The sequence below is a fragment of the Xenopus tropicalis genome, chromosome 9, assembly GCF_000004195.4.
Source record: "Xenopus tropicalis strain Nigerian chromosome 9, UCB_Xtro_10.0, whole genome shotgun sequence".
In the NCBI taxonomy this organism is placed as follows: Eukaryota; Metazoa; Chordata; class Amphibia; order Anura; family Pipidae; genus Xenopus; species Xenopus tropicalis.
In genome coordinates this window covers 32770948-32791547 of record NC_030685.2, presented here as the reverse complement: position 1 = coordinate 32791547, position 20600 = coordinate 32770948, and the positions used below count along the sequence as shown (strand labels likewise).

The following is a 20600-nucleotide window of genomic DNA, read 5'->3' as shown; positions in this document are numbered from 1 at the left end:
TCATGAATGTGTTACAGGCACACCCTCTGCTGTTTGGCCTGGGAAGTGAGGGACAGATTGAAGTTTTGTTTGCTGATACAGGAAGCATCTCCTGACATTTCTCAGTTTTAACAATGAGCAAAACATCATTTAGTCTGGTCCTCACCCCCAGCTAGAACAGCAAATTACGACCCCTTTAGGGCTGTTGCACACGGGGAGATTAGTCGCCCACTACAAATCTCCCTTGTCGCAGGCGACTAATCTCCCCGATATGACATCCCCGTGTGACACAGCCCTTAAGGTACATAATCTTATTAGTCATTAAAAGTAAGTCAATTTTCAAGCAAAAGGTGACCCACATTACAATTTTCTTTACAATGATTTAATGGATTTCTGTATTTGTTGTTTACTGTTAGGGATTGGTTTGTGTATGGTAAGAAATGTTTGCTTAGAACTCTTGTTTGTTGTTGTCTGTTGCTATCTCACAGCGATGTTGGCAGGGGAGCCACTAACAGTCACCGAGATGGAGGGTTAGAATTTAGTTGTTATCAGAGTTCATAGTAAATGCCAGCGGCTGCATTCTGGCAGGAGTTTTCAAGCTGAGTAAGAAATAATGGACTGGAGGAGTCATGCAGACACTGCTAAACTGCAAATGGCAATAATGTTGCTACAGGTGGCAGAGCATTTTGTCTTCTGCATGAAAAGATCTGTATTTTATTTAACCATTTAATGGCTGTTTAATGATACAGTATGCTCTACTGCCAGGCTGTCACTTGGAACTAGTGTTAGGCAGAAGAAGCATGTGCCTAGGGCGCAAGGGTGGGTTGGAGGGGTGCTCTTCTGCTTAGTCCTATTCCTAGTCCTGGCCCTGTAAATGACTGAAGCATTTGTATTTTACCTGCTTTTTCTCTGTAGCAGCACACACTGGGGAGGCAGTACAGTTGGTACTGTGCAAGCAGTGGGGGACGTGTGATGAGGAGCTGGGAAAGAGCGTCTGGCAGGGAGCAAGAGTGGAGAGGGAGTATTGCAGGCAGTAAGAGGGGTGGCGGCCAAATAGACTTGCCATGGGCGCAAATACCGCTTCACCCTGTTTTGACCAATATATTTCAGTTTTCAGGGATAATGCTAAAAAATCCTAAAATAATAAAGAAACCCTGCTTTTTAAAAAAAAAAAAAAACAGCTGAAAACATTTATTTGGCTGTACTAGACTCAGTGTTATATTGGTAAACATTTTATATTCCATAAGCAAAACAGTTAATTAATTACAATGGTGCAATAACCAGAGGGGTCATTTACAACCGCATGTGCAGTGAGCAAAGTGCAATTTGAAGCGCAAATGCCATGTTTTTTCCCCATAGTGCATTGAAAGTTTGGAGCGGCAGTGGCTTTAGGGTTCCCCTGTGTCAGTAACAACTGCATTTGATTTGGAATGGTGGGAAGGACTGAGTGGCACCGAGGGAAACTATATGGAACTTCAATTTTGACTCAAGTACCTTTAACAGGATTTTACATGCAACTGACTACAGGGAAATTTTTAAAACTGTGCTTGCAATTTTAAATCTGGGCACCCTAAACTTTGGGAATAAGACTTTTGTCATAAACATACATTGAAAATGCTTTGCTGTCAATGTCCCACTGGGTAACTTTATACCCCCCACACCACCAAGCTGCAAAATCATACAATACGGTGCTGGAAAGTTGTCTCTGATGTGGAGGAGATGCACAGAATTTATCACACTCTCACCAACTTGCTATTTATTACTGCCACGTGACTGTTGGCCTTTGCTGGTATTTAATACACGGCCCACATTATTTTGTGTCAGTATAAATATTGTTTTATGGCTGCGTCAGTGCAGTCTAGCAGATGGTACCCTTTTAGAAAGAGCATTAGAAGGAAAAGTTATTTCCTGTTTGTTGCATAGAAAATCAGAATGGCTGGTTATTATAGAATATATCTATAGCCAGTGTCTCAGATACAGATTATTACTGATCTTTCATGAGGCATAGCAGTAGCCTGGAAATTACAGAGTGTAACACAGAGTAGTCAGTACCATAGCATACATTAATGTACCTGAATAAAAGAGCATCTGCAAACATGATCATTGTTAAATGTCAACAGGTACCTTATAGGGAAACGAGAAAAGGGACAGAAGGTCAGGCATTATGCTTTGTGGCCCTTGCAGCTGTCCCTCTTAATGCCTCTTGCACTAAGGGCTGCTGTCGTAAGAATAAGCCAGATCAGGTGGATGGCCAGGCTGGTGTATGGGGCCCCACAATCCCTTACGGCAATCCTGCTATTAGTGTGCACTTTAATCACAGCAAGTGCAGACTATCAAAATACTGTGTTGGTTGTACTTGTTGGTACTTAGTAGGAACCCCTGGACCCCCCACCTACTCACATTCCATAATTTGTATTTTTGACCTCCCCCATTTGTTTTTATGGGGTGGGTGGAATGGGGTGATGGTGCCTATTAAAATGACAAATAGCATGCTACCATACTGGCTAAGCTCCTAGTATGGTAAGAAAACTAATTTAAGCATTTTTTGTGCCAAAATCTGCTCTGTGTGCCTGCACCCAGGATGACACATTAGCTTTGGGTGCAGGAACATCAGTAGGATTTTTAGAGCATAGTGATGGATTCTGCATTTATGGGCAGAATGAAAATCTGCCCCGTGTAGCAGTCCTGGGGCTTCAATATTATTATTGTTCTTCTTTTGTCTTGCAATTGCTTATCTTTAGTTTTAAACCCCCTGCCATTGATCTTTCATTTTGATTTCCAAAGGGAGGGAATACATTGACTGCAAAGCAAAGAGTGCAGTGGTAAAGCTTGTTGCACTATAATTACATAAGGTTTTCAGACTTTTAGGTTCAAGTACCCCTTTGAAAGCTAAATTTTTTTAAGGAAAATTAGCATTCATCCTCACATTTGTCTTAATTGATATTCACACTTCAACCCCTCCATCCATTTTTGGGCACTCCTTAGGGTGGCTGGCCCAAAATTTTGGAAATCTAATATCTAGAGATAGCTAGGGATATTCAATTCATTCATAACACATATCACATTACAATCTCTATTTTTTTTTTTTAAATTCTAAACTGTTTAGATTTATCGATTACATTTTTTTTAGAAAATTAGAATAAAAGATGAATTCATCAGCTAAAACCTGGGGAGCTTCTGTAGAAGTCAATGGGTGTGTGATCATGTGAAGGTTGATTATTGGCCTATGTTCATCTGCAGGCTGAGAATCAGCCACATGGGACATTAGCTTTATAACCTTACATTTCTTTGCTTGCCATTATTCCACACTGGGCATATATAATTTTGTTCAGCCATGGGCCGCCATCTGTAATCATGGGATCCTATACTACTAAGTTAGCAGGGCCCTTTCCCCAGGGGTCACCTGTGCCCAATGGGTGGGGGTCCCTGTCAACAGGTAAAATAGGGCCCCAGTGAAAAAACAAAGGCCCTTGCATGCATGGCCATGCCCCTGATGCATCCGGATCATGTCCCAACTATAGAAAAAACTCCACCCACAATCCAGCTCCACCCCTCCTTCTGCTGTGGGGTCCCTGATTGCAGTACCCCCTTGATTGCAGGTCTGTGTGTACCAAATGAGTTTGCAAATAACAGGCATTGCACAAAGATAATGACAGTTATACCTGATACAGTAGAACCCCGAATTTATGTCCCCGGATTTTACGTTTTCCCGCTTTTTACACCGTTTTTTTGTGGTCCCACCATTTTTAATGCATTCCTATGGGCTCTGTTCCCGGATTTTACATATGAATTTCCCGAGTTTTACACTGTTTTTATCATGCCTCTCCCTAGCAAATCGCTTAGTTTTAAAGTGAAAATACAGCTAACTTTAGGAATTAAAGTTTCCCCCATGTCTTGCGATTACAGGTGCCACCTTAGGAAGGTCAGTGTCACCACTATCACCTCATATTTCATACTGCGCAAGTGCGCCTATCTGGGAGCTTACAAAATACCGCGAGAGTTGCACAAGTATGGGGAACGGCTGTACAAGGTGCGGATTTTTGTTAAAAGAGTACAGATTTTTGTATTAGATGGAACAATACAGGGCTGTACAGTATTCTTTTCCACATCTTATTAATTTATAGTGATATTCAAACTTTTAGCAAAGACATGCATTAAATGCAAAATGTTTTACAGTACTGTAAAAAGTTGTTTCAGCACTTATGCTAAAACCTGTGAAGTTCCGTAAAGGAACTGTGCAAATAAAAAATTATTTCTGTACTTATTTCCTTTAAATTGTTGACATTTATGTGTCCTTAACACATTTCCCTGATTTTACATTTTCCCTGATTTTACATCTTTTTTCCATGGTCCCCTGAAAAACGTAAAATGGGGGTTCTATTGTATTGGCATTTCAAGGCCAAGAGCTTTTATGAGTGTCAAGGAACCCTAAAGTGACAACTTTCAGTGAGATGTGTGGTTTGGGTTATATAGGCAGGCTCTGAAAATAACTATTATAATAAGGACTTTTGCTAAGCATCATTTATAAAGATCTAATTCTAGGTTATTCATAGCTCTTGTGTATTATACTGTTGTTTGAAAATACAAAACTAACACATGAGCACGTTTTTTGTAATAAAAACGAATGCACTTTTTTTCTCATACAAAATGTGAAGAACATTTTATTGTTGCTTCACTCCAGTGTAACATTGCTCCTTGCATATGAATACATGCAATAATCTAGCCAGGTAATCAGGGGGTAAAATCCCATGCTGCAGAAGAAAGAGTCATAGTCGTACAAGGATGGGATATATTTTCAAAGTAGTGTTAAGCATGGTGCTATCCTTTGGCTTTGCCCAAGCTACATATATGTTGCTGTATGTGTTTCAAATCCTGCCAAAAAATACATTCTTCTAATTTCATTGTGCTAAGATCCTGTAAAGCCCATCATAAAAACTTCAAGGGAGAGATTCACCAGCTCTAAATGCAGCTGTCCCAAACATGACTCCCTTTCAAGTCACTGCACCATTCAAGTATAGATTTCATAGGCTGTGTTTTTCTTCTGGGCTGTGGTTAGTAGGAATTGTCCATCTATCATTTTAATAAAAGTATATCACTTATAACCTGATCTGAGATACTGATTACTGCTGATGTACTCATCAGGGATGTTTATTATTGCTTTACGTATTAGTCATAGGTAAAATATTAAACAACATTTCTATGGATAAACAGGATCTCTGTACAAAAACATTTTCATTAAAAATCATGTGCTACCTACAGATGTGTTCATGGTTATTGTAACTTCAAACTAGTTATGCAGTTATATATCCTACCAGATAGTAAATCATTATCTGCTACAACAAGAGCCAGTCAGAATGCCCAATGTGCCATAAACCTAAGTCAAGTTACTATTATTCAGTACTAAACATCCTCAATGTAAAATGTGAAAGTGTTTATTTAACAGTGATTAAGCTAAATAATAAGGGGGCATATTTATCTTCATAAGTGGGAGCATGCCTTAAGTCCTTTTGAAGATCAGAAACGTGTTTACAAAACGGTGTCATTAAGAAATCCTGTTAAACTTTCATCTGACTTTCCTTGCTTTTCAGCCATGGCGGTGTTAAGGGTTTTAGCTGTGGTCACACTCATCTCTTTGATGTCTTTAGATGTCCTGCATTTCAGGGATGGAAGGAACTAGGCTTGTAATCCCCTTTACAGATCCATGAGTCATCCAGCTGCCATCCAAAATAAATGTGTATATGTGCAGCCCTTCACCGGGGAAGGTTTGGCTTTTACACTGGAGAACTTCTTTCTGATGGTTGCATCTTCAGCGCTCCCAGGAGCTTCAGTGGTGTCACCCAGAAGAATAAAGGTAACATAAAGGTAACATTGCTATATTGCATCAAATATGATAACAGTGTTTATGGCATGAAAGTGTACCAGTTTTTGGTAACATGTAGCTAAATAACATATACATATATATTCTTCGGAATGCTTGGGATCTGTGGTTTCAGTTCAGTCATTTTGAACACCATGTCTAAAATCTACTGAACCACATTTCTTTCCATAGGATTGTTCTGCTGTCACCCTGGATTATTGCTTGGCTAGTTAAAATCAGTTATAAGTCACCAATTTATTATTTTTAATTACGCAAGCATAAAGAATTGCTTATTCATACCACGGAGAATGATATTGTCCATTAACTGTATTCTTTTGCTTGCTCATTATATGTATTTCTATATTTATATCTGTCAGTAAACAGGTGGCATGGGCATATATATTATCTAAAAAACTTTATTTATTGGCAAAGGAAAACTTAGGGTGGCAAGTCACCTATTAATAAGAGCATTTAAGTGCTCCTATATTACATTAACAAAGAAGGTAGCAGGAATTGCTGCGTTATGAAAAAAATATCCACAGGGAGATGAATCAATGAAAATCTGCTTAATCCACATGCTGTATAACCACCTCTATACAGTATATCAAACACACCTATAAATGCACTTGCTTACTTGTACGACTGCCTACTATTGCCAGCCTTTGGGTTAATATCTTCAGTTTATGGCTATCTGTGGGTATTAATGTAAATTAGAAACAGACATCAATACCCCTTGCAAGTGCCTATTTCATTAAATGTACCTTATCACTTTATCCTCCTCTTACCAAATCTAATTTGTTTTATGTGCTCACCTGCTAAAGGTGCTGCCTTTGCATTTTAAAGGACTACAAATAGTGTTTCCGATGGCCAATGCCTAGGCCTTACCTATTAGAAACATCATTGCTGCAGATTTTGAAGGAGAACTAAAACCTAATAAAAGATAATGCAAGACATGCTGTATTTTATATACTGAATTTACCACAGGGGCTCACTATCTTTAATCTTGTTCGGCCATTTTTTGAGTGTCAGTGGCACTGCTTATTCTCAGAGAGGTCTGGGCTGCTATTGTAAAGCTAAATTTATGGGTCATCAGAAATCATTAAACAAAAAACGTGGATTCTCTGTTATAGAAGCTGATACTACAAGGCTAATTATTGTAATCTGATGTAGAATGCACTGCCACATAATGTGAGCTATGGGACTGGTCCCCATATGGGGGCCAAAAGAAATTAAAGCTGGCCATACACACCGATAATATCGTACAAAACCTCGTTTCGTACAATATTCGGTGCGTGTATGGCAAGTCGGCGAGTCGACCGATATCGCAGGAGGCTGCTGATATCGGTCGACTCGCCGATCGGGCCGGTTAAAAGATTTTGATCGGGCGCCATAGAAGGCGCCTGAGCAAAATCTGCCATCAGGGCTGAATCGGCAGAAGGAGGTAGAAATCCTATTGTTTCTACCTCCTTATCTGCTGTTTCAGCCCTGAAGGTTAGTGGCCGATTGAACGATCTTAAATGATTGAAAGATCGCGAATCGCCACGTGTGGGGCCACCTTTAAGGTGGCCTATAGTTATGAGCTGAGGGAGGCCTGACTAAATGCCAGGAAGCAAAAGAAAGCTTGAACCCAAAGCATCCCTGAACCTTGAGTCTTAGTGGAAACACATAAATAAGATCACTTTGAATATCTAAAGAGACTTTAAATATACCACTATATAGTGCTATAAATCAAAAAAGACATTTCCATTTTTATTTACAGATTTATATTTTTAGATGTTGCAAGTTTAATTATTTATTTCCCCATATGACCAGCTATTTTTGGAAACTGGGTACAAATGATGAAATGAAAAGTGTGGTTGTTTGAAAGTTTTTTGCCTACAGACTTGTTATAACAAGGGCTTTATTAGTTATATCAATAACCTTTCAGTTCTAGGAAGAGAAACATGAAGATCTTAGAGGTCTTTGCAATTCTGCTGATCCTCAAAGAAGTGAGGCCTCAAACAAAGCGTTCTCATAAAATGAGTATGAAAGCTCCTTTTCAGAAAAGGAAAAACCACCATCTAAATACAGAAGGTCGTGCAACACTGGTGTCCCCTGCTGACCTGCATTCGGTAGAACATTCGTTAGTCCAGATCCGGAATCCTACATTAATCCCTCAGCATGACCAGAAGTCACAAGAAGACATGAAGCTCCACTTCCTAAAAAACACTATGGTAACTTGCAATGATGGGACTACAGCAGGGTGAGAATTACTTCTAATGAATGTTTCCTGACATCATGAAAACCAGGCATACACATCCAAACACTCTCCTTTTTGTCTTTACAGATATTATTTAAGAGAGGCCAAAGGAAGCAAACGATGGATCATATTTTTGGAAGGTATTCCATTAAAGCACATTGAAGGTTTTTTTTATCATGGCAAAACATTATTTCTTTAAAAAAAATTTTTTTATATTAACACATACATATAAAGACTCTTCTTTAAAGGGCCAATATACCTTAAAAAACCTTAGTTTTGAAATAGTATACCCATAATAATCAATGCATTGTTGTAATCCTTGTCCAACAGGATTTTCAAAACTGCACAATAGATTTGTTAGATATTTGGTTAGATATTGGTTGGACAGGATCAGAAATAGCCCATACAATGGCCAGTAAGCTGCCAACTTGGTCTGGAAATGCCGTGTATGGACACACACACCTTAGAGAGTTGATGGCTATGGTTAATAAACTGTTACTGGGAAAATTTGTTTGGGGGTACTAATTTTAAAGTAAGCTTTAAAACAAAAAAACATTTAAAAAAACTGAAAAAAATGTGTTATTTTTGAACCACCACTTAAAAACATCCACTTCATCAGTCCACAGTGTGTTTGTAATTTACCAACCCATATCAGATGCCTGGCTGATCAAATAACTTTGAATTCTAATGCTTAGAATGTGTTAGAGATATCTAAGCACTTAGAAATAATAAGGCCCCAGTGCCCTATGAAACTGGCATCTTATTAATAATCAGGGTTAGTTTATTAATCTTATTTCCTTTATCATTAGGAGGATGGTGTTGCTACAGCAAAGAGACCTGTGGTATCAGATATGACAATGTCAAGAGACTGATGAGCTCATCTAATTGGCCACAGACACGAAAAGGTAAAGGATATTTTTACGGTATCCATTTTTACGATATATTTTATGTTATCTAGAGCTAGTTGCCAACCTCTAGAACAGCGGTGGGCAACCTGGCACACTACAGATAGTGTTGCACTACAAACTAAATTTAAAGACGATAAATACAGGCACTTGCAAAATTTCTGTGGGTCAGAAGTGATAGAAGTTGGAGATCCCTCATTGGGAACAAGACTTTTCTATAAATCCTGAAATTCAGCATACAGTGTAGTGCTAGTCAGTTTGGTAGCGCCATTTTCTGTGACAGTGATGTGCACTCTTTTACACATAGTGGGACAGTTATTTGACATACCCCATGTTTGAGGGCCTTATTGTTGCTGGGGGGTTCCATGGCTCACAGGGGCTACTGCAGTTCCTCCTTATGGCCGCAACGGAGGGGAGATACTCCAGCACCTGCAGTTGGTGGGGGGAGTGGACTGGGTTGGCAAGGGCCCACCAGGTTTTTTTCCCAGTCTGACCCTGTTGATGTCACAAAAGAGGAGTCTGTGGAGCCCGTGAGCAGAATCAAATTATCTTGTAGGGTCATATCCCACCCACAGTCCTCCTGCTTGACAGCCATGTTCTGTGCGCTAAATAATGTAATTGTTACTTTTAACACTGATTCAGTGGCTACAACTACACTTTTCCAGCAGCTGGCCCTATCTCTGCATACAAACTTCTATATTTACTAACCTGCTTGCAACTGTAATTGTTTCTTAACCTAATGTTGTTTACACATTGCAGCTTGTTAAATGCATAAGGTTCTTTTTTGGCATTAATAAAAGCAGAAGGTGCAATGGCAATACAAACAGGGCAGCAGCAGCATTACGCTTATCATTTTGCTCTATACAGTCAGAAAGACATTTATTTCATTTCACTTTTTTTCTGGTAATTCCTGACAGGTTCTGGGATAATATCCCCCAGACCAGATGAAAACCCTTACTGGTGGAATGTAAATGCAGTGTAAGTCTTCTCATTGTCTTCTGTGTTTTAATTATTTCTTCTATCCACATTACAGTTGAATATCACTTTCTGTGTCGCCGCATTTCATCCATCTCAAAGGCCAGTACATTAATGTTACTGTTACATCCAGCTGCACCCAGGGTTCAATACAATGTAGTCATCTTGAAACCAACGTCAGCTTTGCTAGAATACAGGCTCAAAATCTGCAGTACATGAGTAATTAATTACATGGCCTTCAGGTGTATGTGATTTTTAATAGTGCATGGGTTCAATGGCAGTTACAGAATACAGGGCTCAGTTGTCCCTCAGCCACAGTAATAGGCACAATGTCTATATTGATGCAAAACAGTGTCAGATAGAGGTGACATTATGGTGTAAGCCAGGCCTGGACTGGGATTAAAAACTGGCCTTGCATTGCAAGAACACCGAGGCCCACACTGCTGCTACCAGCCCACCAAATAGTGGCTGTCTGAGGCAAGTTACAGCAGCCCCTCTGGCATTTGCCAGAATCCACAGTCCTTGCCTGCTCTAAGCACAGGGTTCCCCTCTCGCTCCCCCCACCCCCAACTATGAAGCTTTAATGCACATAATCATTTCACTGCAACTTGCAGATGTCATATTTTATAGAATAGTACTCAGACACTGTTGATGGTTATATAGCCAGTCACATGATATCACCTGCCCCACCTAGCAGCCAGCTGATAGAGAATAACCATAGTCTAGAAGAGAAGTACATCATTTTAAAAACTATCATGATTTATGTTATCTAGGTTTGTGCCATATTGCTCAAGTGATGTATGGAGCGGAAATATATCCAAAACTCAGGATGGTATGTCATTTATTATCATTCATGTAATTTCATTCTCATTCAGTGTATGTTTGATCATGAGAATATGGAATATTGTATGTGGGTTTTGCCTAGGATGATGAGTTCCTTTTTACAATTTTTAGCAAGAGAGGATCTGCCAATTAATATGAATGGTTGTGTGAGCGCACTGATGCTGCTTAGTCACTTGGCTAAACTACTGGAACTTCCTCCTTTTTATAACAGTACAGATATTACTCACCTTAAGAGCATGCCATATTGGTCTGAAAATTGTTTTTGTGTCATTTTTTTCAGGATATGCATTCATGGGATCCGTGATTATTCAGGAAGTGATTCGAGATTTAGTGCCAAGGGGCCTGAAACAAGCAAAATCTGTTATTCTGGCTGGATCTAGGTGCTTTCTTCAGTTTCTGGGCATATAAACGCAGAGTAACAAACATTACATAATGTACTATCGCAGTTACCCTTATAAATACCGCCTACATACATATGCTTTCATTTCAGAAATGTCGAATTTTATTTACAGAGAACAAAAATACTGGATCTTCATAAAAAAAAAAAAGCAATTGCATCTTTCCTTTGAATGCTCCTTATTCATCATGAGCAAACTCATTAATATAGTACAAGTGTTATATATAGTTTGTTTTTAGCTGTATGTAATGAAGAATAGCTGTCCCATTCTATAACATGAACACTTTCATGAAATTTTGACTTGAATGACTTGAATATAATTAGACTTTTATTAGAGCTTTTACTAATTTAAATGTCTTATTTATATAACTCTGATATGAATAATGATATGTGTCCGCCTCTGTACACATCTATCAACCAGTAGAGCTTCTGTGTCAGAAGCCTCATAATGTCACAGATGCCCCCTAAAGGTGTCCATACATGGGCCGATTCTAGGTGACGATATCGGTCAGCTTATCGGCCCGTGTATGGGCACTAACGACGGGCCTACCCGACCAACATCTGGCCTTAAATCAGCCAGATCTCGATCGGGCAGGTTTAAAAATTAGTCAAATATATATATATATAGGTTGGTTGTTGCCCCTGAGTAATGGTTACCCCAATCTTGTTCTTCACGATGTACATATGTAGGACTCAAACAGGCTGAAAGGTGGTAGTATTGGTTTCCCCAGAGGAATCTTATAGCAAATGCGCCATTTGTTTTTGCCAGAATCAATTCTTTCAAGAGTTGCAGACACATTGTCACACACTGCTATGACACCATCATTTATATTTGATCTCGAAACAGTTCCTGATCTCGAAACAGATTTGGTCTAAAACAAATTACCTACTATTTACTGCCCATCTCTCTTCCATGTTGAGCCACAGGATGTCTCACACATTTGGTGCTGCAGTCAGAATGAATAACTTTTTACCCTGTTTGTTTTTGCTGGTTGAAAACACCTATGATCAGCTTCAGGCAATTGCCCAATTAAGGAGTTATTTAAGCCTGATATTAAGCTCTTCCTATTACCTGTGTTGGATTTTTTAACTTATGTCCTGAGACCAAGACTTATGAGTTCCTGCCCATGTATCCTACAATCCATTAGTCCATTCCTGCCCTGCCCATGTATTCTGACCCCTGGCCTGTTACTTATTTCCATTTGTCTTTCACCTGACTTCACCCTGTCTTTGTTTGCCTGCTGCCTTCCTAAACCATTGTCTATTTCTGTGACTTGTTGGTCTGCCTGCTCCTTTTACATTTCTGCTGGGTCCCTATTTTTTCAATTATTATTAGATCTTTTGCATATAGTTGGTTGTCTAGCCTCAGTACATCTTCTAGTAGTTACACAGCACCTTGGCTAGGCTCCCTACAACCAGTTTAGCTACCCTTTCTGACAATGACCAACTGGTTAATGATTTTATTTGGCCATCTGCCTCTCCAACCAGTACCAGTACAAAAATATATAGGTTAGTGACACAACATAACAAATGTTAATCCCTTTTATGTGCATGGTTTACACTTCTTAAATCTGCATTATAGAGAAAATATCTATAAGTTCAATAATTATATTCAGTAAATAAATTTATTACTATATCCAGCAATAGTGCTCTGCTTCCTGTGATTGTTTAACTGGGCCCTGCAGCTGTTCCAGTTGTTATATTTGATATGACTTCAACCATCTCCACCCAACATCTCCTGTGATGATGATCTTTATATGTTTCAGTGCTGGAGGTACAGGGGTGCTTATAAATATCGACCGTGTCGCTGCCCTTGTTGAAGAAATAACATCAGAATCTATTCAGGTTCGAGGACTGGTTGACTCTGGGTGGTTCCTTGACTCAAAACACGCAAAGCAATCTGACTGCCTGGATATCTCAAAGTGTGCCCTGACTGAAGCTATAAAGAAAGGTCTTAAGTGAGTGTCAAGTTAGAAAGCTCTAGCAGATGTTTCCTGTCATTCCTCTAATTATATTTTCCATATATAAAACTTACATTGTTAAAGTTAACAATGAAATGCTTGAATTTAACAGTATATATTTTTCCACTGCGAGGATCTGCTTTTAGTTTTATAGATGTATTTAATGTCTCGTCCCATATAGGCTTTGGAATGGGATTCTTCCAGAGAACTGTAAACAGCAGCTTAAGAAGGGGGATGAATGGAGGTGTTTCTATGGTCCAAGGGTATTTGCATCTATGAAGTGTAAGTTAACCAAGGCTATAATAGTAGGGCTTATTTATGAAGGGGCTGTAAATAGCAATACTATGATATACACAGGAAAAACAAGGAGATTTGCTTGAAAAATTACACTGCCCCAAACAATTAACTGGGGCCAGAATATGATTCTTTCCAAGGTAATCAAGGGTAATAGATATGAAAATATACTAAATATCTTTATTAATAATAATGCAGCAATCTTAGTCTGTCTATGTGAAAGCCTAAGCTGGACCCTTTTAATCGTCTGTTAATAGCCTTGATAATATAGGCATGGCACCGTAACACAACTTTGTATACAAGCTTGTATTAGTGATTAATGGTAACTACATAGACTAAAATATAAATATTCATTAGGTTAAAGAGAATAATGAGCTGAAGAATCCCAACAATGATTTTAAACTCATCCGTACAGTCCTTTAAGCCATTGCAAACTGCTTTAATATTCCTGGCTCTGAAACTGTACAACATTTTGGCCCTAAGCTCTGAAAACACAATTTTCCCCTAAAAGCCATTTATTCAGATATAAAATGTAAATATCTATGCTTAATATGCAAATATTAATGGCAGTTCCTATTGAGGAACCATGGGGTGTAAATTTTTTGAAGTACTGGGAAGTGTTACTATACTCATTAAAGTTGCCTAGGATAAAGGAGACATATCATATACAAACTAAGAATGTATCAGTGAATTATACTCCTCTAAATATAGAAAGATTGTGTCTAAAAAAGTTGTGTTTTGGACTAATTTATTGAGCAATTCCACCAAACCCCCATTAGTCCCACCCATCTGTTCCACTTCCTGCTGGCTGAATTCTCTGAATGTGCAGGGGAGCTGGGGCTTTTGGCAGGGACCGTTATCTACAAAAATCCCCAGATCCTTCTCAATTAAAGGAACAGTAACACCAAAACATGTATATATTTTAAAGAAATTAAACTAAAATGTACTGCTGCCCTGCACTGGTAAAAGTTTTGTGTTTGCTTCAGAAACATTACTAGAGTTTATATAAACCCTGGTGTGTAGCCATGGGGGCAGCCATTCAAAAGAAGAAAAGGCACAGGTTATATAGCAGCTAACAGATAAACCCTGTAGAATACAATGGTGTTTTATCTGTTATCTGCTATGTAACCTGTGCCTTTTCTCCTTTTTTCCAGCTTCAAAGGCTGCCCCCATGGCTACACAGCAGCTTATTTATATAAACTATAGTAGTGTTCCTGAAGCAAACACCCCAGTTTTACCAGTGCAGGGCCACAGTACGTTATATTTCAATTACTTTAAAACACTTTCATTTTTTGGTGTTACTGTTCCTTTAAGGATCCCCCCAACACACTACCATTTAGGGCTCTGGCACACGCTGCGGCGCGATTTCGCGCAAATCGGCGAAGTTGCCGCGCAAGGCTTTTTCAGCAATTTGACGAAATCGCGCTGCCGCGTGTGCCATCCCACCGGCGACTTACACTTTCGCCAGTGGGATGGCAGGTGATGGCAACTCGGGGAGATTAGTCACCCGCGAACAGGGAGTTTTGTCGCGGGCGACTAATCTCCCCGTGTGCCAGAGCCCTTAGAGTGTAACTCGTATTTCTAGGTGTTTCAGCCCTAATCCAATGAGTAGCAGTCAGTCATCAGATACAGACAACTTTGTATTTATGGTTTTTGTAAACTAGCCGCTAAGGAGTTGATAAGGAGTGGTCAGGACTATTTTGCCCTTTTTAGACATTAAGAAGGTAAGGAGATAAAATCCAAGTGGGATGAGCCCTTGCTTAGCCCTAATTACCATTTTAATAAATGTTCTTTTTTTTTTAATAAAGTAAGGATTCTGAAAGGCAGTTCTATATCTGTTCCAGTTAAGTAAGGAAATCTCATTCATGGATTAATACCATTATTGTTTCTTTTTTTTGTAGCTCCAATATTTGTAGTGCAGTGGCTGTATGATCAGGAACAGCTAAGAATAGAGAACATCCAGACTGAATTCCAGTCCATGACAGAGAATCAGTGGAACAGCATTCAGAACATTGGACGCGAGTTTAAGAAATCGCTACGCGAAGTTCCGTAAGTGATAAGCCTATTTTTACTTCAAAGACTTAAGTCCCATATCTCTGGCATTCAGCCAACATTCTGACTCTCTTGACTGCTTTGTGCTATATCAGAACTGCCCAAAATAGAAAAGTGCAAATATTTGTTGGAATTAATTTTTTGTTTCCATGATGGCCTTTGCCCCTAAAGGAAAACTATGCCCTCAGATAGTAAACTTAACTAACTGATAGTTTATATCCTATTTAGTGACCTATTAAATAATCTTACCAAACTGGTATATAAATCAGGAAACATTGCCCTTTTACATCTTTTTCCCTGGAGCCACATTGTGTGATAGTCCCTCAAATATTACCTGACAAGAAATAATGCAGCTCTAACTGTAACAGGAAGAAGTGTGGGAATGAAAGGCAGAACCCTGTCCATTAATTGGCTAATGTATGTGTATTACATGTATGTGTGCCCTTGGCTTGTTTGTGTGCACAATGTTTACGCAGAAAGCATATAGCCAGTGGTTAGTCTTTAAAGCAGAGATCCCCAACCTTTTATACCCGTGAGCAACATTCAAATGTAAAAAAAGTTGGGGAGCAACACAAGCATGAAAAGGGTACCTGAACAAGCCAAATAAGGGCTATGATTGGCTAATTGGTAGCCCCTATGTAGACTGGTAGCCTATAGAAGGCTCTGTTTGGCTTTACACTGGGTTTTATGCAGCCAAAACTTGCATCCAAGCCAGGAATTCAAAAATAAGCACCTGCTTTGAGGCCACTGGGAGCAAAATCCAAGGAGTTGGGAAGCAACATGTTGCTCACAAGATACTGGTTGGGGATCACTGCTTTAAAGCTACAATCCAGTTATACACAAGTGGATTTCCAAACCCCACAAAAATCAAGTAGGTATTGATGGACAATGTAACCTTCCCCTTTTGTGAGTGTACAAAAGTCATTAGCAAGCATGATTTTCAGTTTTATAATACTACTTAAGCTCAAATGTGATTGGGACTGATTTCTTGGTACCAATGGGGCCTGTTAATTTTGTCTGAAACTCAGAAGCTCAGTTATCCAATCACATTGCACCAGTTTAATAATATTAATGTATAGCCCTCCAGCAAAAAGGCAATGCAGTTTCACATATCCTCAGCAAGCATGCTGGGAGTTTAGCTATATGAAGTTGAAGTGCATTATGTTTGATATGAAAGCTTTGAATTATTAGTGCAACCCGGTCAGAAATGAAGAACATGTGATACACAAAACACATTGATTTTCACCATTCTGTCAGTACAACTTGGTTAATGGCTGATTATAAGACCGCACCTTTAATTAATATTTTACCTTTATCAATTGCATTTACAGGGCTGTGTTTGCCCCAGCTTGCCTCTCCCACACACTCATTACAAAAAGGTAAGTCAAAGAGCAATAAAGGAATTGCTATAGTAGTTCCTTTTTATACCTAAAGCACCAACAATACCTGAATAACAATTACTATGTTTTAACGCCTGCATGGAACATTTCATATAAACATCATGTTATAATATAGAGAGGTGATTCAGAATGGAGTGCAAAAAATATATCTTAAGATGGTTACTCTAGAACAATTAAAGGGGACCAATTTGCCAATGTTTGGCTAGTTCTAAAGGGGTTGTTCACTTTTCAATTAAGTTTTAGTATGCCATAGACATTGATATCCTAAAAATTTGCAGTTGGTTTTCATTTTTATTTTTTTGTGGTATTTCAGTTATTTTGCTTTATGTTTAGCAGTTCTCCAGTTTCGTATTTCTGCAGTTATCTGATTGCTAGGGTTTTGTTTATCTTAATAACCAGGCAGTAGTTTAATTGAGAAACAGGAATACGAATTAGAGAGGAACGGAATATAAAGATAAGTAATAAAAGTAACAGCTCAGAGAGCAATAGTTTTGGGAATTACATAACAAAATGTTTAGTAAAAAAAAAAACAAAACAGCAAACTTTACAGTTTTACAATTTCTATTTGATACTGAAATGATACTTTCCTTCATGGAAAGAGTTGCCTGAATATTGTATACCCACTTGCCGTTTGCATTGGGGATTAACAAAAGGGTTTACATTTTTAGTTCATCACAAGTTCATCATCACTAGTACATCTTTTTCTATCTCCTAAAAGCATTCAAAAGGTAAAAAAACACTCATAATTTTTTTAGCCCAGTAGCACCCCCTCTCCAACTGCATGCAAAACTCCCTGTAGCTGGCCAAATCCAGGGCTGCATATCAGGGCTGCCAGCCATTATGTTTGGCAACATCATCTAAGACCAAGAGAATGCACACTGGAATCCAGTTTGGATTCATGTCAGTGTCAGACAGTAGGTCTCATTTACGAATGCAATAAGAAGTGCTAAGTGCAAATCTGCACACATTTACATCCACTAATAAGCTATTCCAAATATCATCTACAGGGTGCAAAGTAATGGGTGCAGGGGCACCTTTTTGCAGCATCATGTGGTTTCCCCTTAGTAATAATTAAAATGGGCTATAAAGCCAAAACAAACTTTGTATAGTAAAAGAAATTGTAGTTCTACGAAACTTTCCAAAATACAAATACAAACTGTTAATGATTTTAAAGTTATTTAAAGATATGTAGCTCCTGTTAAAGGAAATAACTGCCTGTTCCTTTTGGGTGCCTGTTTCTTTGAAAGAGTGTAGCAGAAGCCAGCTGATTAACAGACCTATGTGGAATTGTGCAAGGCTGACTTCTGCTACATTGTTTCAAGGGACAGCACCAGCAGTGCAGAAAGGGATACACAAATGCTGCTTTCAATGACAGTCACATGTATAAATTGCTAGAAATCCCAATGAACATATTTAATAAATTTACAGTGGAAAAGTTGCTTAGAATTACATTTTCTTTCATTTGACAGAATTCATAATATGGAAGTTAATAACATTGGGAGATCATATTAGTGTTTCTTTTACAGTACAATTGCAGATGGTGAAGTGGAGTAGAAAGCTCTGAGGGCATACTGATCATGCAATAACATTTATAGTAACTATAAATAATAATAAAGCAAGCACACAGCTATTTGGCTTGAGTCCTTCAGGGCTTGTGTGCAGAGATGATGAATTTGTTTGTGTCCATAAATGCCATAGTATTGTCCAATAGAGGCCTAGGAAAGCCATAGTAAAACAGTGGCAGCGGGGGGGATCCTGGGGCACTTGATGAAAATGTAAAAAGTGATTTTAAATTTGTTAAAGTAACAGCTATTGGCCTATGTGTAACATTAGAACAATGCAAAAGTAGTCAGATCTTATACGCGTCGCTACAATTTCCCGAAGTCGCCCAAAGTTTCCTCTCAAGGCAACTTCGGAAATCGTAATGGCACATATGCCATTCCACCTGAGATTTACATTTTTGCCAGTGGGAAGGCATTGCAGGCAGATTAGTCGCCCATGGTAACAAAGATTTGTTGTGGGCCGACTAATCTCCCCATCTGCCACTGCCCTTATGTAACTTCGGAAAAACGAAGTGATATGTATGCCTTCTTATTGGCAATTCACTTAATTGGTGGTGGAAAAGTATTTTGGGGAGATTAGTTGCCCGCCGTAGCCAAGATTTAACTGTGGACGACTAATCTCTCCATGAGACATTAGCCTAAAGGCTATCTATCAGCTCATTATAGATACTTTTTGAAGATATATACAGGACAAACACAATGCTAACTCACAATTTTAATGAGTGGCTAAGAGAGAGAAAAATTGGGAATTTAAGTAACAGCAGGTATCATTATTAAGTTGCTTTCTTTTAATCTGATATTTTGTTTGTCCTGGCAGTAACTGGTTGGAGTTTCAAGTGAAGAGCGTGACTTTAGCCAAAGCTCTGCACTGTTGGGATAGAAGTTTGCAAGAAAACAGAGCCCCTAAAGCAGCCATCCGTGGGTGTCCCTTTCATTTGATCGATAACTGCCAGTGGCCACACTGCAACCCCACATGCCCAGCCATTTATGATTCCACGTCTGGCCAGGAAGTGAGCATACTGCAAATGTTCCTCAAGCTTCGCCTAGAAAGTCAGAGGAGAGGACAGGAGCCCAAAGGAGATCTGGGTCCACTCATGTCAATGTTGAGAAATTCTGGCTAAGAATGGAAATATTATATAACAGGTCACTACCTCTAACAACCAGGCCCAATAGACAGCAAATGACTTTAGTAATGTATCATGTATTTGTTGTGAGTCTAAGCTGAATGTAAGTAAAAGTTAAGAATTTAAAATTTTAAAAGGCAAAATATCCACTAACATAGATAAAAATAGTGTTCTTTTTAATTCTGTACAGCATGTGACTCAACCTTAGTTTTGCTGTGCTTACTTGCAATTTCTTCCTTCTTCCTCTTAATCCTCTTCCTTATAGTCACATGTGTGCCAGGTCAGCTGATGTTTACTTTAAAGGGAAAATATACCCCCTGACATGAACTGATGGAGAAAAGGTGCATAAACACTCTTCTAGAAATAAATATAAATGTATTTTATTTTCAAAGACATACCTGATTCCACATATACAAAGGAAACCATGATAGTCTGCCTGTGCTCCAGGGACCAGTTCTCCACCCCACTTCCCTTAGCTTGTTCCATTGTGAAGTGATGGATTCTGGGACTTGACGTCTCTCTTCAATCCATAATTGATAGTCAGATTCTCTGAAAAGCAGAAGGAATTCAAGTCCCAAAAACCATCACTTCACAATGGAACAAGTTGAGAAAAGGGTTGCATTACACCAGTGATCCCCAACCAGTGGCTCAGGAGCAACATGTTGCTCACCAACCCCTTGGATGTTGCTCTCAGTGCCCCCAAACCAGGTAGTTATTTTTGAATTCCTGACTTGGTGGCAAGTTTTGGTTGAATAAAAACAAGATTTACTACCAAATAAAGCCCCCTGTATGCTGATAGTGTGCATAGAGGCTGCCTAACAGCCAATCTTAGCCCTTAATTGGCTCCTCCATGAACTTTTATGATGCTTGTGTTGCTTTCAAAGTCTTTTTACATTTGACTGTGGCTCACAAGTAAGAAAGGTTGGGGATCCCTGCATTATACTGTAAACCTAAGCAGGGTTGGGAAATGGTTTATATAAGTCAGAGACAAACTATTGTGGGTTTCTTCCAG

The 20600-nt window shown here is 38.9% G+C and overlaps 1 protein-coding gene across 2 annotated transcripts; it reads left to right on the top strand.

Annotated features, from left to right (window-relative positions):
- The first annotated feature begins 5500 nt into the window (after positions 1–5500).
- LOC100493204 (palmitoleoyl-protein carboxylesterase notum2) lies at positions 5501–20209 on the top strand. Of its 2 annotated transcripts, none has more exons than XM_031893632.1 (12): positions 5501–5830; positions 7764–8078; positions 8163–8215; positions 8885–8980; positions 9898–9958; positions 10729–10787; positions 11079–11178; positions 12962–13153; positions 13338–13438; positions 15352–15499; positions 16834–16881; positions 19282–20209. In XM_031893632.1, exons 2-12 carry the CDS (start codon positions 7780–7782, stop codon positions 19583–19585), a joined length of 1461 nt encoding a protein of 486 aa, XP_031749492.1. In that variant the 5' UTR covers positions 5501–5830; positions 7764–7779; the 3' UTR covers positions 19586–20209. The 2 variants fall into 2 exon arrangements, with proteins under 2 accessions (XP_031749492.1, XP_017953147.2); XM_018097658.2 differs by having other exon boundaries at positions 5501–5841.
- Positions 20210–20600: the final 391 nt, after the last annotated feature.